Source organism: Hylobates moloch, unplaced genomic scaffold (assembly GCF_009828535.3).
Source record: "Hylobates moloch isolate HMO894 unplaced genomic scaffold, HMol_V3 SCAFFOLD_8, whole genome shotgun sequence".
NCBI classification, from domain to species: Eukaryota; Metazoa; Chordata; class Mammalia; order Primates; family Hylobatidae; genus Hylobates; species Hylobates moloch.
The window spans coordinates 83,306,405-83,328,021 of NW_026652283.1; the positions used below are offsets into that span (position 1 = coordinate 83,306,405).

Sequence of the window (21,617 nt, forward strand, 5' to 3'; positions counted from 1 at the left end):
GTTGATTTGAGATATTTCTTCTTTATGAAGTTTAGGAATTTACAGTGTAAATTTCCCTCTGAGCACTGCTTTAAAAGCAGCATCACATAAGTTTTGACATGTGTTTTTCTTTTCACTCACCTAAAGGTATCTCCTATTTTCCCTTATGATTTCTTATCTGCCATAATAGTTGTGTTATTGAAACACCAGTGGTTCACCCTGGGTCCCACTGCTTACCTCACAGAAAGCCAGTCACTGAGACAACGAATGTTGCCAAGGAGGAAGGCATTAATTGGGTGCTGAAGCTGAGGAAATGGGAGCTCAGTCTTAAATCCATCTCCCTGACCAAATAAAACTAGGGGGTTTATATAGCAAGGAAGACATATAACAATGTGCAAGAAAACAAGAACTAGGGAGTAGCAAGGAAGCAATTATGACAAATGAGAAGCCTGGTGTTTCATTGTCTGGATACAATGATCTGGTGAGTTTCAGTTATTTGATACTTTTTGGGAGACCAGGGGATCCTTTCCTGGGGAAGGAACTCAGCTAAAACAAATGTAAGTTTCAAGCTTTAAGACCAGAAGGATCAATTTCTATGTTTATTCAAAAACAACTCTCTATGAGATCACTGGGTCGGCTTCAGTCCCCCCTTTCTATTTATAAATTCCTCAATCATGGGGAATCTGGTCATTGATCTTTCTGGCTGCTTCATGCTGAGGAGGGGCTTTGTGGGAAGCTCCATACCATGGAGTTTTCTTCTGAAATACAATCTTTCTCTCTCCAGGCCCTCAGTTCCACCAAAGACAAATCACAGCAGGACCAATTTACCAGCAAAATAAGCTTCAGACCCTTCTACTCGGCCTGATTACTCACACAAAGTGCAACAAGAATCATTCTCCACATAGGCTCTCCTAAATTGGCTTTGCTGGAACCTCTCACAAGGCCGTTTTCAGTCAAGGCCCTGAGAAAATAACCAATTCCTCCAACTGTGTCCCATTATAAGAGAAAACAGCTTCTTATTGAACTTATGCAAATAAACACATTGCCATGAATCAGGAATATTCACAAATAGTTTACAAATTCTGGAGAAATTAGGCAGAGAGAGAAATATGCCTCAAATTCTGTTTATAAAACTATACTCTGTTCAATGTACAAAGCACATTTAAAGGCTATAAAATGGCTCAAAAGAAAAAAATTCTGCAGACTGAAAAACAAACAAAAAAGAATCAGCAATATTTCAAACAAAAAAAGCCATAAAAAATATTTTAGTCCTCCATTAGTTTGATCCATGCAATCAACTCCTGCTCGGCTTCACATTGGGCTAGCAATCTTTATGAACATATCAGCCTTTCAATTAGTGTCCTACAAATTTTCTCTCTAATCTAATGGCACAATTCTTCAGAGTTATCAGACACCTGTGTTCAAGAGTCCTTTTCATGAACTCTTCCAAAGAATCAAGCCCTAGACTGAAGCTGATTATAAGTCACTTTTTGAGGAGCATCAAAGCAAAATAACAATTATGGATGACAAAAGTCTTAGGACAGCCATAGTCAAAGACACAGTTGACAAGGCAATTTGGTTATTTCTGTGGCATACAAAAATTTAACATAATAATCATAATTATTGCTGACAACATATATTAAGACATACCAGAATTTCAGGAATATCATATAATCCTGGAACACACATTAACAACATATCTATATAACTATAACCCAAAGAAAGTTAAATACCACTTCACATTTGACAATGCTTGCTGTATAATTCAAACGTATAAACTAAGCCTAATAAGCCTAATAGATCTCTCTTGGACTTCAGGGAATTTAATATCCAAAAAAGTTAGTTTGAGGTCAAAAAGACTGAATTTGGAACTTGAAATTTTGCTATTGTAAAGTCTGTCAAATATCAAAGGCTTACAACACTTAATATAACAAAATAGGATCACAAATTACTATAAAATAATCATTTATTTAGCCAAAATTATAATATAAAATGTTTACTCTTTGATAAAGAGGAGTCCGTTTCCTATACAGTAAGACCTAATAAAGAAGGCATGAGGTCAATAAACCTGTCTCCCTTCCTTTATTTTTTTCTTCTGTGGTTTTACTGAAAACGTAAACAAAAATCTCTTATCTCTTGCATGAAAATTTTGTTCAAAAGAGAAAACCATATTTTACCTTTGTATGGGGTATTATTAACATTAAAGCTAACTTTAATAAAACCTTATAAACAAATCTAATTTTAATCAGTTTGACCATAAGGTAAGATTTCCATAAAACTTTTATAACCTTTTATAATTTTCTATTGAAAAACAGATCAATGCTCCGAGAAAACCCTGTTATTCTGACACACTGGCCAAGACACTGGCCTTGCCTAAGTGTGGTTTTGATATTGTTTAATTTATAGAAAAACTCTATACTAATATTATCCCTCAAAATTGATCCTTACAATATCATGGACCTACCTCTTCTACAATAGTCCCTGGGCCTAGAGGGATTTCTAGTTTTAATTTCTGAACCTGTGTCTTATGAAAACTGTTCATTTTGTCACCTTCTCCTGGGTCTGAAAATAAGGCTTCAAATTGTGTTAATACTCAAGATTTAGCAGGGGTCAGTGCCTTTTTCAGACTCAGGAGTCAAAGGCCTGTAACTTAACAGCACAAGGATTACTTAATAGATTATTTATACTACAGAAAGTCCTATCATTCTAACATGTCACAAATTAAAACATTGTGATTTGGTGTCTAGGAGTGACTGCCTGCAGCACTTCAAACCACTAGATTAAAGTAGTTAGGTTACGCATTGCATATGTCTAATTGCTAGCATTCTAGTGACAGAACTATGACTAAAAACATTAAAAAATGTGATAGGTCCTATGCCAAACTTATCAAAGTAAGACAATTAACTTTACTCTCCATCATTAAAGAAATGGTAAATGCAAGTATCAGTTTTGTAAATTCAGTATGAGAATAAATATCTCCTTTCACTTAAATACCATACAACAAGAACAAAGTAAAGCACACAATAATTTCTTTTCAGCTATTTAAAAGAGCATCATCACACATTTCCAAGATTGGTTTCTAGATACAGTACTGACAGCTGATTAGGTAACTTTCACCACAAAAATCTTCAAACCAGTGAAACACTTGCACATATTTTGTTTTCAAGTACACACATGAGGACCCATCAGTGTTAAATGGCTTTGGGTCAAAGATCACTGGAAAGTCTCACTTTTTTTTTTTTTTTACCACTTAATCAAAGTGAATATCACTTAATTGTAATTAATTTGAGAAAAATTCCAATCAATATAATTTACTTAAGGACAAGGCCAATCTTTCCTTAGCATTAAAAGTTTATAGCCGTATCACAGTTTTCCCTCATTACAGGAAAAGATGTAAAACCAACTCAAATTGTTGATTGAATTGAATTACCTTGGAAATTATTCTCATCTACTATTTCCAGTAAAATAAATAGTACACTATTTCTGCTTAGAACTTGTAAAAATAAGTCTTGTATTTTTTGGCCAGGATCTTTAAAGCGCTCATAGTTCTCAAGATCATCAGGGGTAAGCAAAACCAATCAAATGTTAAATGGCTGGTGTTTATTAATTTTTGGAGGCTTGACAAAGGTAGCCTAGGAATTCTAGATAAACAGAACAAATGATGACTTGTTAGAAATACATAGGAAACAAAATGACTATTCAAAGAACCAAATAAAAGCCTTCAATTACAAACTAAAAAACACCAATAGTTTTATAGAGATGTATACATAAGTAAAACCTAAAAGAGAACAAACAACAATAAATGAAAATTAGAAGCAAAAATAAACAGGAAACCAACTCCAAATTTTTATCCTACTCAGTTTACCTTGGAGGCTAAAGGGTTACCTAGAGGTTAAAAAAACACACATACGGCCAGGCACAGTGGTTCATGCCTGTAATCCCAGCACTTTGGGAGGCCAAGTCTGGCAGATCACCTGAGGCCAGGAATTCCAGACAAGCCTGGCCAACACAGTGAAACCCCACCTCTCAGAAAAATACAAGGCATGGTGGCACGTGCCTGTAATCCCAGCTATTTGGGAGGCTGAGGCAGAAAAATTGCTTGAACCTGGGAGGCAGAGGTTGCAGTGAGCCAAGATTGCACCATTGCACTCCAGCCTGGGTGACAGAGCAAGACTCCATCTCAAAAAAAAAAAAAAAAAAACCCATGCACACAACATATATTTTATTCCTGGTGCACAGATTAATGTCTTCAAGTCAACTGATACCACTATACATTTTTTGAAATTAAGAAATTCACCTAGGTACATGACCCGTACAAGTACCTTAGTACCAGTACTATCTATGCAAAATAGCAAATATACTGTGAAGCAATGCAAGCATGTATGTGAAATTTGGCTCCATGCTAAATCTGGCTTCATGGTGAATTGTATTAAAAAAGAATTGCCAAACTGACAATGTATTTCTTTATAATATTTATTTTTTCTTCATCAAAACTAAGAGCTTTAACTATGAGCAATGTTAATCAGTCAAATTTTTCCAATTTTCTATCAGGTTTTAAGGTATATTTTACTATCTAAACTTTTTCAACTTTCTATTTTCTCTATGTGTGCATAAAGATAGAAACACAGAGAACCAGGAAAAAGCAACATATGACTGATACAGACCACCTATGATATGTTTGGACTTTTTATTTTGTCCTAAATTTTCTTTTCTTTTTTAAATAACTAGTCATTTTATTTTAAGACAAAAATTCACCATACAAGATTCTTTCTCATACAATATTTTTCTCTTTTCTTTATAACCTTTCTCACCAAAAATACATTGTCACATTCATAACTTTCTTCATATCTCTCTCTCCTATTTACTGGTGCCTTTCTACTTTGTTTCATAAATAACATTTTCAAGTCCATAGCTTGAATTAACATTTAGATAACTTCTGAATTAGACAAAATTATTCTTTTTCTCACTAAGAACATACATTTTTTGGTATCTTCTATATACAGAATTAATATAATTCTTATACTTAGTAACCCTAAATTTTAGTGAAATACTGGGAGGCAAGAAACCCTCAACTGCCTACCAGATACTAGCATTTTATAGATGAGAACAATTCTATAATTTTTAGAAATATATTTCCCGATATCATAACCCTTCCTTAATTGGAAATGACTCAGACATCCAATAAGCATTGAAAATAACTTTTAAGATTTTAAGTTACACAAAAACTTCACCTATAGCACTTACTCACATTTTTTATTTATTTTTGGCAGTTTATCTCGATTATTTATGCATTATTTATTTTCTTGTTAACCATTTACAACCTGTGAATATCAGGTGTTTACCTAAATAAGACCTTTAAGTTAACTACAAGGGCATTTTCACCAATAACTCAGAAGATTCAGCTGTTTTCATTAAACCAATAACATTAAATTAGTCTTACTTATTAAAAAATTCCTACAAAGATCATTTTGTTCTGGCTAGGTTTATCATTTTATAACCTGTGCCAAACCCTGATACCTCAAAATATCTAGCAGAGACAAATATAAAGCCCAAACAAAAATATATGTTAACAATTCTTAAGACATTCCTATTTTTATTTTATTAATATTTTTAAAGCCAGTTTATTTATTAAAGGTTTACTTAAGTCATGTGAACTTGAAAAATACTTTGGGCTTACTTGATTTATGAGTTCTCTTCTGTTTACAAGCCAATTTGGTAGACAAAAAGACATAACATAATAAGTGTACATACATAAACACATCTAGACATGCATATGCACACATTCAAAGTCATTGGTTTACGTGGTTACACTTTATTTGCCCCATATGTAATCCAACATAGGGTGTAAACCAAAATTTTGGGTAAAGCAGTTTCCATAGCAGTTTGATTTTTAAAGGCCAAACCTCCTCAGACTCCAAGGAACACTGGGGCCAAACAGCACCACAGAAAATCACCTGGAACCTATTAACCAGGCCCAACCTGCTCAGAACAGCAACATAAAAGCCTGGACACAGGAAACTCCATCCCACTTTCTCATTCAACAGCAAACTCCGATTCCAAACAATATTGGGGACAAGCATTATTACAAAAGAATATCAGTTTATGTAATTCTAATTTCCCATGATACACACACAATCACCAAAACGCAATCCGACAGCTGCAGCAATAAACAAGCCCCAAGAGTGTCCAAATTGAAACAGCTGGGGTCCTTCCTCTCTCTACTGGTTGGGCTTAATCAACCTGCAAACAAAAATTCCTTAGGAATTTCCCAAATTGAGAGGAGCACATCCTGCTATCTGGTACCCACAAAAGACACTCACTTGCCTGGACACACACACAAACAATTACAAACAAGCCCCCAAGAGTGTCGGTAGTGAAACAGTCAGGGTGCTTCCCTCACTGTCAGTTGGGCTTGTTCAACCTGCAAATGGAAATTCTTTCAAAAATTTCCCAAATTGAGAGGAGCATCTCCTGCTGTCTGGGCCCACAAAGGACACTCACCTATCGGGATGTAGACGTCAAATTTCAAAGACAGTTCTTCATAGGCAATCAGGAACACAGTTGAGACCAGCTGTAGTGGGGCCAGAGACAGACTGAAACTTACCTCCAACCAAAACTGAGTGGGCAGCTGCTTAGGAGGGCTTTTGAGACTCCTGGCCCATGGCAGCTGAGCAATGAGCAACTGTGGCAACACGTTGCTGGTCAGGGAACCAAAATCTGTTACTGAAACACCAGGAGTTTGGTCTAGGTCCTGTTGCTCATGGCACAGAAAACCAATGACTGAGACAATTATTGCCAATGAAGAAGGCTTTAATCAGGTGCTGCAACTGAGGAGTTAGGAACTTAGTCTCAAATCCATCTCTCTGACTGACTGAAAGGAGATGTTTACATAGCAGGGAAGAAACGTAACAATGTGTAAGAAAACAGGAACTATGGGGCCAGGCATGGTGGCTCACGCCTGTAATCCCAACGCTTTGGGAGGCCGAGGTGGGCGGATCAGGAGGTCAGGAGTTCAAGACCAGCCTGACCAACATGGTGAAACCCCATCTCTACCAAAAATACAAAAATTAGCGGTGTGTGGTGGTGAGCGCCTGTAATCCCAGCTACTCAGGAGGCTGAGGCTGGAGAATCACTTGAACCTGGGAGGCAGAGGTTGCAGTGAGCTGAGATCATACCACTGCACTCCAGCCTGGGTGACAGAGTGAGACTCCGTCTCAAAAGAAAAAGAAAACGGGAACTATGGAGGGGCAAGGAGGCAATCATGATGAATGAGGAGTCTGGCATCTCATTATCTGGATGCGGTGATATGGTGAGTTTCTGGTGGTTGATACTTTTTTTGAGAGGCCTGAAGATCTTTCCTGAGGAAGAAACTCAGGTAAAACAAATACAAGTTTTAAGCTTTAAAACCAGAAGCTTTTATCATCAAAAAAGCTCTCTATGGGACTATTGGGTCAGTTTCATTATGAGAAATTAGTTAGTGGGTACCATGTACATTATTCAGGTGGTATATATCATAAAAACCGTGACTTCACCATTATGCAATATATGCATGTAACAAAACTATACTTGTGCCCATACATTTATATAATTTTTTAAAGAAAACTGAAACCTAACATTCTTAAGGGTAAGAAATTGGATGTGTTTCCCCTAAGAATAGGAGCACGTCAAGGATGTCCTCTGTCACCATTCCTATTCAACACTGTACTGAACATCCAGCTGTTGCAATAAAACAAACAAAAAAGGAAATAAAAGGTATAAAGATTGGGAAAGAAGAGATAAAAATATCTTTGCAGATGACATGGTTCTCACAGTATAAAATCTCAAAGAATGCACAAAAAAACTCCTCTAATTTATATAGCAAGCCTGCAGAAGGCAAGGCTAATATACAAAAGACTTGGCTCTTCTAAATACCAGCAATGGCCAGGTGCAGTAGCTCACATCTGTAATCCCAGCACTTTGGGCGGCCAAAGCGGGTGGATCACCTGATGTCAGGAGTTCGAGACCATCCTGACCAATGTGGTGAAACCCCGTCTACTAAAAATACAAAAAATTAGCTGGGCATGAGGGCGGGCACCTGTAATCCCAGCTACTCCAGAGGCTGATGCAGGAGAATCACTTGAACCCAGGAGGCAGAGGTTGCAGCGAGCCAGGATCATGCCACTGCACTCCAGCCTGGCAACAGAGTGAGACTCTGTCTAAAAGAAAAAAAAAAAAAAATACAAAACAGCAATGAACACTTGACATTTGAAATTGAAAACAAGACCATTTACATTAGCACCAAAAAATTTTAAATGCCTAAGCATCAATTTAATAAAATATATACAGAATTTATCTAAGGAAAACCATAAAACTATAAAAGAAATCAATGAAGACCTAAATAAATGGAGCAATATTCCACATTTAAGATAAGAAGACTCAATATTGTCAAGATGGCAATTCATAACTTGATCTATAGCTATAATGCAATCCCAATCAAAACCCAGCAACTTATTTTGTGAATATCAACAAATTGATTCTAAAGCTTATTTGGAAAGACAAAAGACCTAGAACAACCAACAAAAAAATGAAGAAGAACAAAGTCAGGGGCCTCGCATTACCAAACTTTAAGACTTTATATAAAGTTACGGTAATCAAGATAGTGTGACACTGGTGAAAGAATACTAGCAGAACATAACAGAGAGCCCAGAAATAGACTTGCACTAATATAGTCAACTGATTTTTCTCAAAGGCGCATAGGTAATTAAATGGATAAAGGATATTTTCAACAAGTGGTGCTAGAACAATTGTACATCTACATGCAAAAGAGGAATCTATACACAGATCTTACACCTTTCACAAAAAACTCAAAATGCACCTTAAATCTAAATGCAAAATGCAAATGTACAAAACTTCTAGCAAGTAACACTGGAGAAAATCTAGATGGCCTTGGATTTTTTATGAGTTTTTATTATTTTTGTTTTTTCTTTTTGTCTTCTTTTTCTGATACCTAGGTAGGACCCCAAATTGATGAGTTTTTAGATACAATACTGTGAAAGAAAAAAGTAATAAATTAGACTTCATTACAATTTAAAACTTTTGCACTACAAAAAAAAAAACCTTGTTAAAAGAATGAATAGACAAGCCAGATACCGGGAGAAAATATTTGAAAAAAATTTTGGATATAAAGACTTATATCCAAAATATACAAAGAACTCTTAGAACTCAATGATCAGAAAACAATCCAATTTAGAAAATGGACAAAATATCTAAACAGACACTTCACCACAGATGATAGACAGATTCGAAATTGCATATGAAAAGATGCTCAACATCATATGTCATTAGAGAATTACAAATTAAAATGGCAATGAGGTACCCCTATGCACATATTAGAATGGATACATTTTTTAGAACCTGACGTCAAATGCTAACATGAATGTGGATGTCTAGCAATGAGAATGCTCATTCATTGATGATGGAAATGCAAAATAATCCAGCTACTTTGGAAGACAGTTTTACAGTTTATTACAAAGCTAAACCTAGTCTTATTGTTACAAGATCTTTGGGGGGTCTCTTTTCTGGCTGGAAACCTGTGGCCAGTGGTGCCTTTGCCCAAGTTTTCCTCGGGCCCACTGGGCTTATCCTGCTCACTCAGCCTGGCATGCTGCACTAGGCTCACACTACCAGCCTGTATCCCATGCCTCCAAGGGAGACTGTGAGTCAGGCATGAAGCGGCAAGGGCTGTGTGAGCAAGTGTGGGGTCCAGCATTGCATAGTCAGACACGCCAGCTATGCTGTGGGGTGGGCAGCTCCAGGTGCCAGCCTGGGTGCTGGCTCTCTGTGAAGCTGTGGCTGGACCAGATGCACCACAAGCAGCTTCCCCTGCTAGCATAAGGGAATGCAGTGGTACACGGAAACTTAGAGATGCCAGGAACCACAAGGCCCCAAAGAGGAAGTCACAGTCCTAGCTTGGGGAGCACCCAGGTCTGGGATCCCCAAAGGACCACAGCTTTTCTCTCCTCTTTGCCCATGTGGCAAGCAGGGGGCATGTTTCAGCCCTGTTTGTGTTACAGTTCTTTTAGCCTCACCATTTGGTGAGTCCCAAGTTCTTGTCCTGCGAACCAGAAGAATGAAGTATGCAGAGAAGTGGAGCATGAACAAGATGAAGAGCTTTATCAAGCAATAGAACAGCTCAGAGAAGACTCACAGTTCAGCTCCTACCAGAGAGGAGATGCTAGAGTGGGAAGCTCCTCTCTGCAGGCAGGTTATCCCATTGTCTCTGCAGCTCTCAGCAGAGAGGAGGCCCTAGAGTGGGTAGCCTCTCTTAGACAGGTCATCTCATCATCTCTTTGTCATCTCTCCATCCTCTTCCCAAATCTGGCTGAGTCCAGGGTTTTTATGGGCAGCAGAGGGGAGAAAGTCCATGGGCGGCCATGGGCCAGAACAAGGAAAGGCACCAAAAGGTCCCCCTGTGGTTCGTGGGACTGTCAGCCCAGCCACCTGGCTTCAGGCTTTCCCCAGCTTGAAGGTGGGGCTTCACCAGGGACCTGGCCCTTTCTGCCCAGGAGCTTGTTGACCTCCCACCACTGTTTATGGCACTCAGGCTGTTGATGCCAAGGGTTGCCTGCAGGCCAGCAATGAGCTGCCCTCAGCACCCCCCTCCTCAGCCTTCCTCCTGTGCTCATCAGTGCCCAAAGTCCAGAGGGGGCCAAGATGACAGGGCCTGGCATGTCAGCACTGCCCCAAGCATGCACACACCTGGCCAGGTTGCAACAGCACCCAAGCTTGGCCCCAACCTTACTCCAAGAAAGAGTAGGCAGTTACAACGGGGAGAAGCCAAGCAGCAGGAGCAGGTCCTTCCAAGCCTGTGGGCAGGGGGGAACCTTCCCAGGCCCCTGACAGTGCAGAGATGCCTGGATCCATAGCCACAGCAGGGTGGCTGTAGCAGTGCCTCGGAGGGTGGGGCTCTTGCCTGTTCCTAGCTCCCAAGAGCACAGGGGTGCCCAAGTCACAGCCATGGCTTCGGCAGCTGCAGTTGTGCCTGGGGAGCTCCATGTCCCACCAACTTCTAAGGGGCAGGGCTCCCATTTGTCCCCAGCTCCTGCTGGCTCTGTGGAGCATGCAGCTCCAGCCACACCTCCTCTCCGCATTTTCCCCACAGTGGTTCTGGGCAAGGTGCAGGTGGCGTGGTGGCCCTGGCCAACTCTGCACAAATGAACCTGACACTCCCAGGGCTAGCCCTGAAAGTCCCAGCTACACCTTTGGCCAGGTACTCACAGGCTCCCAGAACACGGCAGGGAGTGAGGTTGAGGCTGTGGCAGAGGCTCCAGGCCTGAGAGTAGGTCCTGCCCGGCCATGCAAGGGTAGGGGTGGTGCATTAAGCTGCCTCAGGGATGCAGGGCATGGGGACGCAGGGCACAGAGGTCCCACCACCCCCACTGCTGCTCCTGCAGCTGCTCCTGCCACCACCGCTCATGCCTCCCTGCTGCAGCTGGCATGATGGTAGCAGCTGCTCTGGACGGCCCACCACTGCCATTATTGTCATATAATCCAATCACACTCCTAGTTATAATTGAGCTCAAAACTATGTGTAAACAAAAACCTGCATTCAAATACATATCGTGTATAAAATATTTTTTTATACATAGTGTATAGTGTATAAAGTATTTTTCACAATTTCCAAGAAATAGGATTAACCAAGATATCCTTCAGTAGGTGAAGGAATAAAAAAATCTGTGGTATTTCCATACAATAAACTCAAGAGATGCAGAATAAGCATTTAACAAAACCCAACACCATTTCATGATAAAAACACTCAACAAATTAGAAATAGAGGGGAATTTCCTTAATCTGATAAAAGGCATGTATTAAAAACCCACAATTAACATCATACTTGTAGTGAAAGACTAGAAGCTTTTCTCTTAAGATCAGAAACAAGACAATGATGTCCATTGTCCTCTCCTATTTGACATTGCACTGGTGGTTCCAGCCAGGACAACTAAACACAGTGGGGGGAAATGTACCCAGATTGGAAAGGAAGAAGTGAAAGTATTTCTATAAGCAGATGTCATGACTTTATAGTACATAGAGAACTGAAAGAATCCACCAAAAAAAAAAAAAAAAAACCCAAAAAACTATTAAAGCTAATAAATAAGCTCAGGGTACAAGATCAATATGTAAAAATCAGTTGTATTTTTATACACTAGCAATGAACAATCTGAAAATGAAATTAACAAAACAATTCCATTTACAATAGCATAAAAATACTTAGGAATAAATTTAACCAAGAGTGCACAAAATCTACTCACTGAAAACCACAAAATAATGTGGAAAAAAACTAAAGAAGACCTATGTAAATGGAAAGACTTTCAGTGTTCCCGGATTGGAAGACTCAATATTGTTAAAATTGCAATACTCCCCAAACTGATCTACAAATTCGATGCAATTTCCATCAAAATTCTTTTTAAATTTCTTGATAGTGTCCTTTGACACACAAAAGTGTTATAGGTTTTTTAGCCCTTGCATTTGGCTCTTTAATCCATTTTGAGTTAATTTTTGTATATGATGTGAGGTAAGAGTACAACTTTGTCTTGTATATGACTATCTAGTTTTCCTGGCACCATTTGTTGAGAAGCATATTCTTTTAACACTGAATGGCCTTGTAAATGGTCTTGATTTTTGACCCTTGTCAAAAATCAGTTGACTATCCCAGCACTTTGGGAGGCTGAGGCAAGCAGATCACTTGAGCCCAGGAGTTGAAGACCAGCCTGGGAAGCATGGTGAAACCCTGTCTCTATAAAAATTAGCCAGGCATGTTGGTGTGCACCTGTAGTCCCAGTTACTCGGGAGGCTGAAGTGGGAGGATCACTTAGGCCTGGGAGATTGAAACTGCAGTGAGCCATGATCGCACCACTACACTCCAGACTGGGCAACAGAGTGAGAACCTGTCTCAAAATAAACAACAAAAAAAATGAATTGACCATAGATGTATGGCTTTCCCCATTGTATTTCATTAATCTATATGTCTCCAATCTTGAATAGAAGAAAGAACAAAATTGGAGGATTTATGATTTCAAAACTTACTACAAAGGTAATCAAAACTCTATGGTATTGACATAAGGATAGATGCAAAGACCAGTGGAATATAACTGAAAGTTCAGAGCTAAGCCATAGCTGTAAATCCCTATAACCTGACTAGGCAAGGATTTCTTAACTACAACAGCAAAATCACAAGCAACAAAAGAAATACTTTATAAATTAGATTTCATGAAAGTTAAAAACAGGTCAGGCATGGTGGCTCAGGTCTATAATCTCAGAGCTTTGGGAGGCCAAGGCAGGAGGATCACTTGAGGCCAAGAGTCCAAGATTAGTCTGGGCAATATAGTGAGACCCTGTCTCTACAAAAAAATTAAAATAATTAACTGGATGTGGTGCTGTGTACCTATAGTCTTAGCTACTTATGAGGCTGAGGCAAGAGTATCTCTTGAGCTCCAGAGTTCAAGGCAATAGTGAGCTGATCATGCCACTGAATTCAGGCTTGGGTGACAGAGTGAGGGCCTGCCTCAAAAAAAAAAAGGAAAGAAAAGAAAAAGAAAATTTAAAGCATTTGTGTGTCACAGGGCACTATGAAGAATTAAAAAGGAACCCACGGAATGAGATAAATTCTTTTTAAATCACATCTCTGATAAGGATCTAGTATCCAGAATGTAGAAATAACTCTTACAATTTAATAATAAAAAGACTAATAACTCAAATTTTTAAAAGGCAAAGGTTCTGAATAGACACTTCTACAAAGCGATACACAAATGACCAATACACATATAAAAAGATGCTCAACATCTTTATTCATTAAGGATGTGGAAAAACTGTCTCCTACTGTTGCAGCTTTTTCACTCCTGTTGTTTGGTGGGTGGGAGTGTTACAGCTCTTTTACCCCCCCCCACTGGTGAGCTCCAAGTTCTTGTCCCAGCACCAAGAAAAATAAGGCACACAGACACTGGAGAGTGAATAAGGCAGAGTTGGATTTATTAAGCCACAGAAAAGCTCTCAGCAAACAGAGGGGACCCAAAAGAGGGTTGCTAGCTATAAGGCTGAGTCACAGGTTTTTACAGGCTTAGAATGAGGGAATACGTGCTGATTGGTTTATGGGTAGGCTTGGAAAAAGCACTACTCAGGAAGAGGTACAATAGTGTAAAGAACCAATTGGGGCTGAAGTGAAAGCTTGGCCTGAGACCTTGGCCCAGGACCAATCAGGAGCTGAAGGGACGTTACACTTTATGCAAATGAAAATTTGGCCAGCAGCTAATCACCGAAAGATAGGTATATGTAAAACAGGTAAAAGGTAAGGACCAATCGGGAGGAAGCGTGTGAAATGAGACAAAGGCGTGCCAAGGAGAGGGATATATGTTCAAAAAAGGAGTGGAATTTGTTCATCTGGATTCACAGAGTAGGTGTTTCTATTCAAACATGCAGGCTCTTTTCTTTATCCGGGACTTGCAGCTTGATTTTCAGGCTGTTCTTGGTTTGAAGGAGTTCCACCAAGGATCCATCCTAACTGCCTGCCTGACTGGCTTCTTCCTTCCTCCTCTCTCACTAGCTGTCCCCCTCTGGCCCCCTGGCTCGCTCTGAGACCCCTCCCATCCTCCTCCTCCAGCCTTCTGGGCAGGACAGGTGTTTCAGTTTCTTTAAGTGAAATATGAAACAGAGAAGCACCATTTCTGCCTCAAGACGCATGTAAAGAGGTGTAGATTCAGGTGAGTTCCTTTACAAACATTTTAAACTTACGTTTTCCTCTAATTGTAACAGCCTATATCAGGAGTTCTTAAGCTTTGTTGCACATCAGAACCACCTGGAGGGCTAGTAAATATGCTGATTCCTGAGCTACCTCTGGAGGCTCTGATTCCTTTGGTATGGGGTTTTCCCTAGAATCTGCATTCTCTTCAGAAAAGCTGATCTGGGCTGGGCGCAGTGGCTCATGCTTTTAATTCCAGCACTTTGGGAGGCCAAGGCCGGCAGATTGTGTTAAGTCCAGGAGTTCCGGATTAGCCTGGCAGATTTCTTGAGTCCAGGAGTTCCTCACCTAACATGGTGAGACCCTATCTCTGCAAAAAATTACCCCAAAAAATTAGCTAGGTGTGGTAGCACACATCTGTACTACCAGCTACTCAGGAGGCTAAGGTGAGAGGATCACTTGAGCTCAGGAGGTTGAGATGTGATCACACCACTGCATTCCAGCATGGGTGATAGGGCGAGACCCTGTCTCAAAAAAAAAAAAAATCAAAGAAGAAAAATTGGCTGGGCACGGTGGCTCATGCCTGTAATCCCAGCACTTTGGGAGGCCGAGGTAGGCGGATCATGAGGTCAGGAGATTGAGACCATCCTGGCTAACATGGTGAAACCTCGTCTCTACTAAAAATACAAAAAAATAGCCAGGCATGGTGGCGGGTGCCTGTAGTCCTAGCTACTTGGGAGGCTGATTCAGGAGAATGGCATGAATCCGGGAGATGGAGCTTGCAGTGAGCCAAGATCGCACCACTGCACTCCAGACAGGGGTAGAGAACGAGACTCCATCTCAAAAAAAAAAAAGAAGAAAAAAATGGATCTGGGAACCATACTTTGAGTAGACCTAACATATAAATAATATTTTTCTTATGCTGAAAGAAGTAGAGAGGTTTATTTGGCTACATATCTCTATGTAAGGCCTTGTTATTACTGGTGGTTGTATAATTTAGAGCTGTCTTTCTCAATCTAAACTATATTACAGTCCAAAAAGCTAAATTCACTCCCTTAGAGTTGAGGTGGGCCACAGAGATGGGGAGGGGGAGACACAACAAGCAAAAGGGAGCCAGGCCACTGAATGTAACTTGGAGGGATTTGAGATTTGACATCATTTTCCTTTTTATCCCCAAAGGCTTCCAGGCCCAGAACATGACTGCCTCTGAAATTTTTGAGTAAATGAATTAATAACCAGCAAAAAAAAGAATGATTTTTATAGATGTCCAATATCCCTTTTATTTCTAATTTGCTGAGAGTTTATATCATCAAAGGGTGTTGAGCTTTGTCAAATGCTTTTCTACATTTATCAGAAAAGATCATGTAGTTTTTTTCTTTATTCTATTGATATGGTGACTTAAATTGATTTTCATGTATTAAAACAGTCTCATATTTCTGGGATAAACTCAACTTCATCATGTTATATTATTCTTTTAAAATGTATTGCTGGATTTGATCTGCCAATATTTTGTTAAGAATTTTTCTGTCTATGTTCATGAGGAATATTGTTCTGTAGTTTTCTCATTGTAATTTGTTGGTCTAATTTTGGTATCAGGGTTATTCTGGCCTCATAAAAGGAGTTAGAAAATATTCCATCGTTTATTTCTATTTCTTATAGTTTGTGTAAAACTGGTGTTATTTCTTCCCCAAATGTTTAGAAAAATCCTCTAGTTCTAAAGTTTTCTTTGTGGTAAGGATTTATATAGTTAATTATATTTCTATAACAAATGTAGGGCTATTCACATTTGCCATATCATCCCATGTCAGTTTTGATATGTTGGATGTTAAAAGAAATTCATCCATTTCATTTAAGTTGTTGGATTTTTTAACATAAAATTGATCATAATATTTATTTGTTATTCTTGTAAAGTCTATAAGCTCTGTAATATATTTCCTCTCTCTTTGTTCTCAATCAATCTGGATAAGGCTTCATCAATTTTTTGGTCTCTCTCTCTCTCTCTCTTTCTTTTGAGACAGGGTCTTGCTCTGACACCCAGACTGGAATGCAGTGGCGCCATTATAGCTCACTGCAGCCTGAAACTCCTGGCCTCAAGGGATTCTCCTGCCTCAGCCTTTCAAAGCACTGGAATTATAGGCATGAGCCAGTGCTCCTTGCTGATTTTATCAGTGTATTAAAATGTTGTCAAACAACCAATTTTGATCTTGTTCATTTTCTTTATTTTATATTTTATTTCTGCTTTTATTTTTATTAATACCTTCCACTTACTTTGAGTTTAATTAGCTCTTCTATTTCTAGCTTATGTCACTGATTTAAGTCTTAGATTTTAGACATTTATTCTTTCTAATACAAGCATTTAAAGCTATAAATTTCTCTCCAAGTACTGCTGTAGTTGCATTTCATGAATTTTGATATGTGGTATTTTCTTATCAATGCAAAATATTTTATACTTTGCCTTTTGATTTCTTCTTTGACTCAGATTCTAGAAGTCAGTTGGGTTTTTTTCAATAAAACACAATTACTTTATTGATTTCTTACAATCAAATACTGCCAACTAGCATTACTTCCACTCATGTATCATTAAAAACAAAGGATACTTCCTCCTTGGTATTTTCAAATCATGCATTATACAATAAACAAAATTAGAACTTAAAATGCACCCTGATTAATCATGTAAACTGGTAATTTGTTTAAAAAAGCATAACTAACAATTAAGGTGTGTATCTTACAACTAACAAATAAGGTGCATATCTTACACACCTTATTTAAACAAACAAAATGGGCATTAACAAAATGCATACAGTCAATACATGACAGAAAGCATGTTTCAAATACAAGGCAGCCCCTCGGGCCATCATATTATTTAGGTTTTGCATTATCATTTATGGCATTATAGATTAATTACACATATTTTATACATTTTAACCCTGAAGATAAGAAAAATAATTGTTGCTTGAAAAAATTATTCCAAGTGGCCACTTGGTTTGTATCAGGAGAAACTGAACCTCCATGAGTTTAGTGTCTATCACGTTGGAATCATTAGCTCAAGTCAGTGAATGAGATATGCAACGCATTTCACAGTGACTGTTTCCTAAGTCCTGGCAATGCCTATTCTCCCACAGTCCGCTAGATGATGAAGCATTTCCGGGACCAGGATGCCCCTTCTATGTGGTTTTCCCTTTTCATATTTTTTTTTTTGCTGGATTAAACTGTATTATTTCCTCTTCTCCCCTCTTCTGTGGCCTTCCATTTTACTTATTCATAAATCCTTTCAGAATATTCTCAGGGAGCTCCATAAGCGGAAGTTCTGGAGATGTAAAATCCAAGGGAGGAAGACTGGGGATTGGAATGTCCTTGGCTTTCCCAGCATTTGCTGCAAACTTCTGCCAGGATGAGGAGGCTGTAGCAGTTTCTGAATGTGGCAGCAAGCTCCGTAACTGACGTTTCTACAAAATCAGCATCTACATCCAGCTCTTTTTCTACTGGACCTTTTTAGAAGTCTGGCCTTTTCAGCCTTTAGTTATTTTCTTTCCTTAATCTTTCATTCTCAGCCACAAGGAATTCCACATGCCTCTTCAAATCTGCAATTTTGGTTGCCTGCTCCTCTATAATTGTTTTATCATCTTCTGGGGCTTTGCTTCCAATACATGGCTCTGCTGGCTCACTCTTTTGCTGAAGTAAATATAGCAGTGTGTCTGGATCCCTGTCAAAGATCCCCTGAATCTCAGGCAGGCGTTTCTCTGAGGAAGGACTGTACTTCTGAGAAAGGGGGCTGTGGCCCTCTGCATCCTCGGCAGAGAGTTTGTGAGATGCCTGAAGATGGGCAGCTACATCCTTGTCTGTGTTCTGCTAGGCTTTCAATCTTTCCTCACGCTGGGCCCTTTTCCATCTCTCTTGGATGAGGAGAAGCTGTTTCATGTGGCTATCCCTTTGCAATTCCAGTGAAAGATGGGCCTGCTCAGATTGTGTCAGCTTCATGGCTTCAGAAAGATATGCCGCAGCCTTTTTGTGACAAGAAATAGCCTCTTCGTATTTGCCTGCAGCTAATAAACGGTCTGCTCGTCTGCTCTGCTGATGAGCCAGGTTGAGGGGTCCATCCATTACTTCCATAGACAGCAGCAGCCTTAGGAAGGGGAGCGGTGGAGCCAGGGAACATGGAGGGGACTGCAGGGGAGCGCGACGCAGCCGCGTCCTCTCTGGGCGCAGATGGAGCAACAATCTCACCACTTCCTCCTCAGGCCCCGCGCCACGGGCCCACCCCCTGCGCCGCTGCTGCCACGCACGGCGCCATGACGTCACACGCGCTGGGGTTTTTAAAATTATTTCCAAAGTATTGAAACTTTTCTTGATATCTTGTTATTGATTTCTAATTCCTTTTGGGCCTTTTATATAACTTTTCTTTCTCTGCTGAGACTTTCTATCTCTCCATTCGTTATGAATATAGTTTCCTTTATTTCCTTGGGAACAGGTATAATAGTTACATTTTGATACATATTTACAAATTCCAACATGTGGCCCCTCTCACAGGCAGCTGCTTGATTGTCTTTTCTTTTGAGTATGGGTCATGTTTTCCTATTTCTTTATATGCTGAGTAATTTTGGATTGTGTCCTAAATATTGTTATGTTGTGTAGACTCTGGATTTTGTTTCATTTTTCTAAAAAGTGTTGATTGGTTACTTGGTGTTTGTCTTAACAAGCATTTAAGTTGTATAAATAAAAAATATAATTCTAAGCCCCACAACTAACTGCATGGACTCCTCAGCCAAGGAAGGGCATTCTAAAGAAACATTAGTTCAGGCCATGATGGGAAGAGGTGGTCAGACATGCCTCATTATACACTCCTCCTTTTGTAATTCAGCACAGCTGACCAGCATTAATATTAAAGCAGCCCTTAAGCCTGATAGAATAGACTCTTTGTAGCAATAAGATACCAACATGACAGATAGAAATATTTTGAAATGGTCTTGCAAAGCTATCTCTTGTGGGGAAAATACACTCTGTAGAGAATCCCCTTCCCATTCCAGGTCTTTTCTCTGATCCAGGAGGGAATCAACTAAGAGTCTGGCATCTTTTTTGGGTTTTTTGTTTTTGAAACATGGTTTTTCTCTGTCACCTAGGTTGGAGTGCAGTGGCGTGATCACAGCTCTCTGCAGTCTCGCCCTCCTGGGCTCAAGCAATCTTTCCCCACCCCCCAGTTTCCTTAGTAGCTGGGACTATAGGCATGCGCCACCACACCCGGGTAATTTTTAAATTTTTTGTAGAGACAGAGGTGTCACTATATTGCCTGGGATGGTCTCAGACTCCTGGGGTCAAGCAATCCTCTCCCTTTGGCCTTTCCAAAGTGCTGGGATTACAGGTGTTAGCCACTGTACCCAGCCACCACATGGCTTTAAACTCCATGTCTCTATCATTTCAGATGTTCTAAACGTCCCTGCCATCTGGTTCAGATGGAGTCCTCAGGCAACCCAGAGAGCACCACCTTTTTTTACTATGACCTTCAGAGCCAGCTATGTGAGAACCAGGCCTGGGTTTTTGCTACCCTCGCCACCACCGTCCTGTACTGCCTGGTGTTTCTCCTCAGCCTAGTGGGCAACAGCCTAGTGCTGTGGGTCCTGGTGAAGTATGAGAGCCTGGAGTCCCTCACCAACATCTTCATCCTCAATCTGTGCCTCTCAGACCTGGTGTTCGCCTGCTTGTTGCCTGTGTGGATCTCCCCATACCACTGGGGCTGGGTGCTGGGAGACTTCCTCTGCAAGTTCCTCAATATGATCTTCTCCATCAGCCTCTACAGCAGCATCTTCTTCCTGACCATCATGACCATCCACCGCTACCTGTCGGTAGTGAGCCCCCTCTCCACCCTACGCGTCCCCACCCTCCGCTGCCGGGTGCTGGTGACCACGGCTGTGTGGGTAGCCAGCATCCTGTCCTCCATCCTCGACACCATCTTCCACAAGGTGCTTTCTTCGGGCTGTGATTATTCCGAACTCACGTGGTACCTCACCTCGGTCTACCAGCACAACCTCTTCTTCCTGCTCTCGCTGGGGATTATCCTGTTCTGCTACGTGGAGATCCTCAGGACCCTGTTCCGCTCACGCTCCAAGCGGCGCCACCGCACAGTCAAGCTCATCTTCGCCATCGTGGTGGCCTACTTCCTCAGCTGGGGCCCCTACAACTTCACCCTGTTTCTGCAGACGCTGTTTCGGACCCAAATCATCCGGAGCTGCGAGGCCAAACAGCAGCTAGAATACGCCCTGCTCATCTGCCGCAACCTCGCCTTCTCCCACTGCTGCTTTAACCCGGTGCTCTATGTCTTCGTGGGGGTCAAGTTCCGCACACACCTGAAACATGTCCTCCGGCAGTTCTGGTTCTGCCGGCTGCAAGCACCCAGCCCAGCCCCGATCCCCCACTCCCCTGGTGCCTTCGCCTATGAGGGCGCCTCCTTCTACTGAAGGGCCTGTGGCGGTGCAGGTGCAGGTGGACAGGGCACTGGAATGGGGGTCATGGAGAAGCGGGCCTGGAAGGAGCATCGCAGAACACAGCAAGGTGGAGACGTCACCTCCGCTGCAGGCGTGCAGTGAAGGTGTTTCATTACACCAGTGGGTCCCGCCAGCCTCTCATCTGCGGGAAAGTGGCTTCCTACCTGGGAATTTTATACTGCCATCCAAAAAAACATTTCTTGAACTCTGAGTTCATCTTGCATGCTCCTTCCTTTAGACATGTGTTTCTAATCAGTGTTTGGTTCAGAAGGTTCTAAGACATGAAAGGATTCTGGGAAAGGTGCTTCCTTGGAGACTTTACAGGGCCTAAAGCTCATTGTGTGTGATAACTGCACGATGCTGACAAGACAGTACCTCCCTTCCCTGACTATAGGGTTGTCCCTACTGGTTTATTCACTTTGGAGGCGCCAGGCTCCTTATTCCTCAGGTAC

The 21,617-nt window shown here is 40.7% G+C and overlaps 1 protein-coding gene and 1 pseudogene across 2 annotated transcripts; one reads left to right on the forward strand and one right to left on the reverse strand.

Moving 5' to 3' along the window:
* Positions 1-335: 335 nt before the first annotated feature.
* XCR1 (X-C motif chemokine receptor 1) lies at positions 336-21,227 on the forward strand. 2 transcript variants are annotated; one of them, XR_009214617.1, is made up of 2 exons: positions 336-460; positions 764-1,019. XR_009214617.1 is itself a non-coding variant. In XM_058443132.1 (2 exons), the coding sequence occupies exon 2, from the start codon at positions 20,137-20,139 to the stop codon at positions 21,136-21,138; it is 1,002 nt and encodes a 333-aa protein (XP_058299115.1). In that variant the 5' UTR covers positions 357-460; positions 20,106-20,136; the 3' UTR covers positions 21,139-21,227. The 2 variants fall into 2 exon arrangements, 1 of the variants encoding a protein (XP_058299115.1); XM_058443132.1 differs by lacking the exon at positions 764-1,019 and adding an exon at positions 20,106-21,227 and having other exon boundaries at positions 357-460.
* LOC116472340 (nuclear receptor-binding factor 2-like) lies at positions 17,853-18,805 on the reverse strand (annotated as a pseudogene).
* Positions 21,228-21,617: the final 390 nt, after the last annotated feature.

Bases quoted from the DNA above. Each gene is read 5' to 3' on its own strand.
- XCR1 (XM_058443132.1), top strand. From the start codon at position 20,137: ATGGAGTCCTCAGGCAACCCAGAGAGCACCACCTTTTTTTACTATGAC.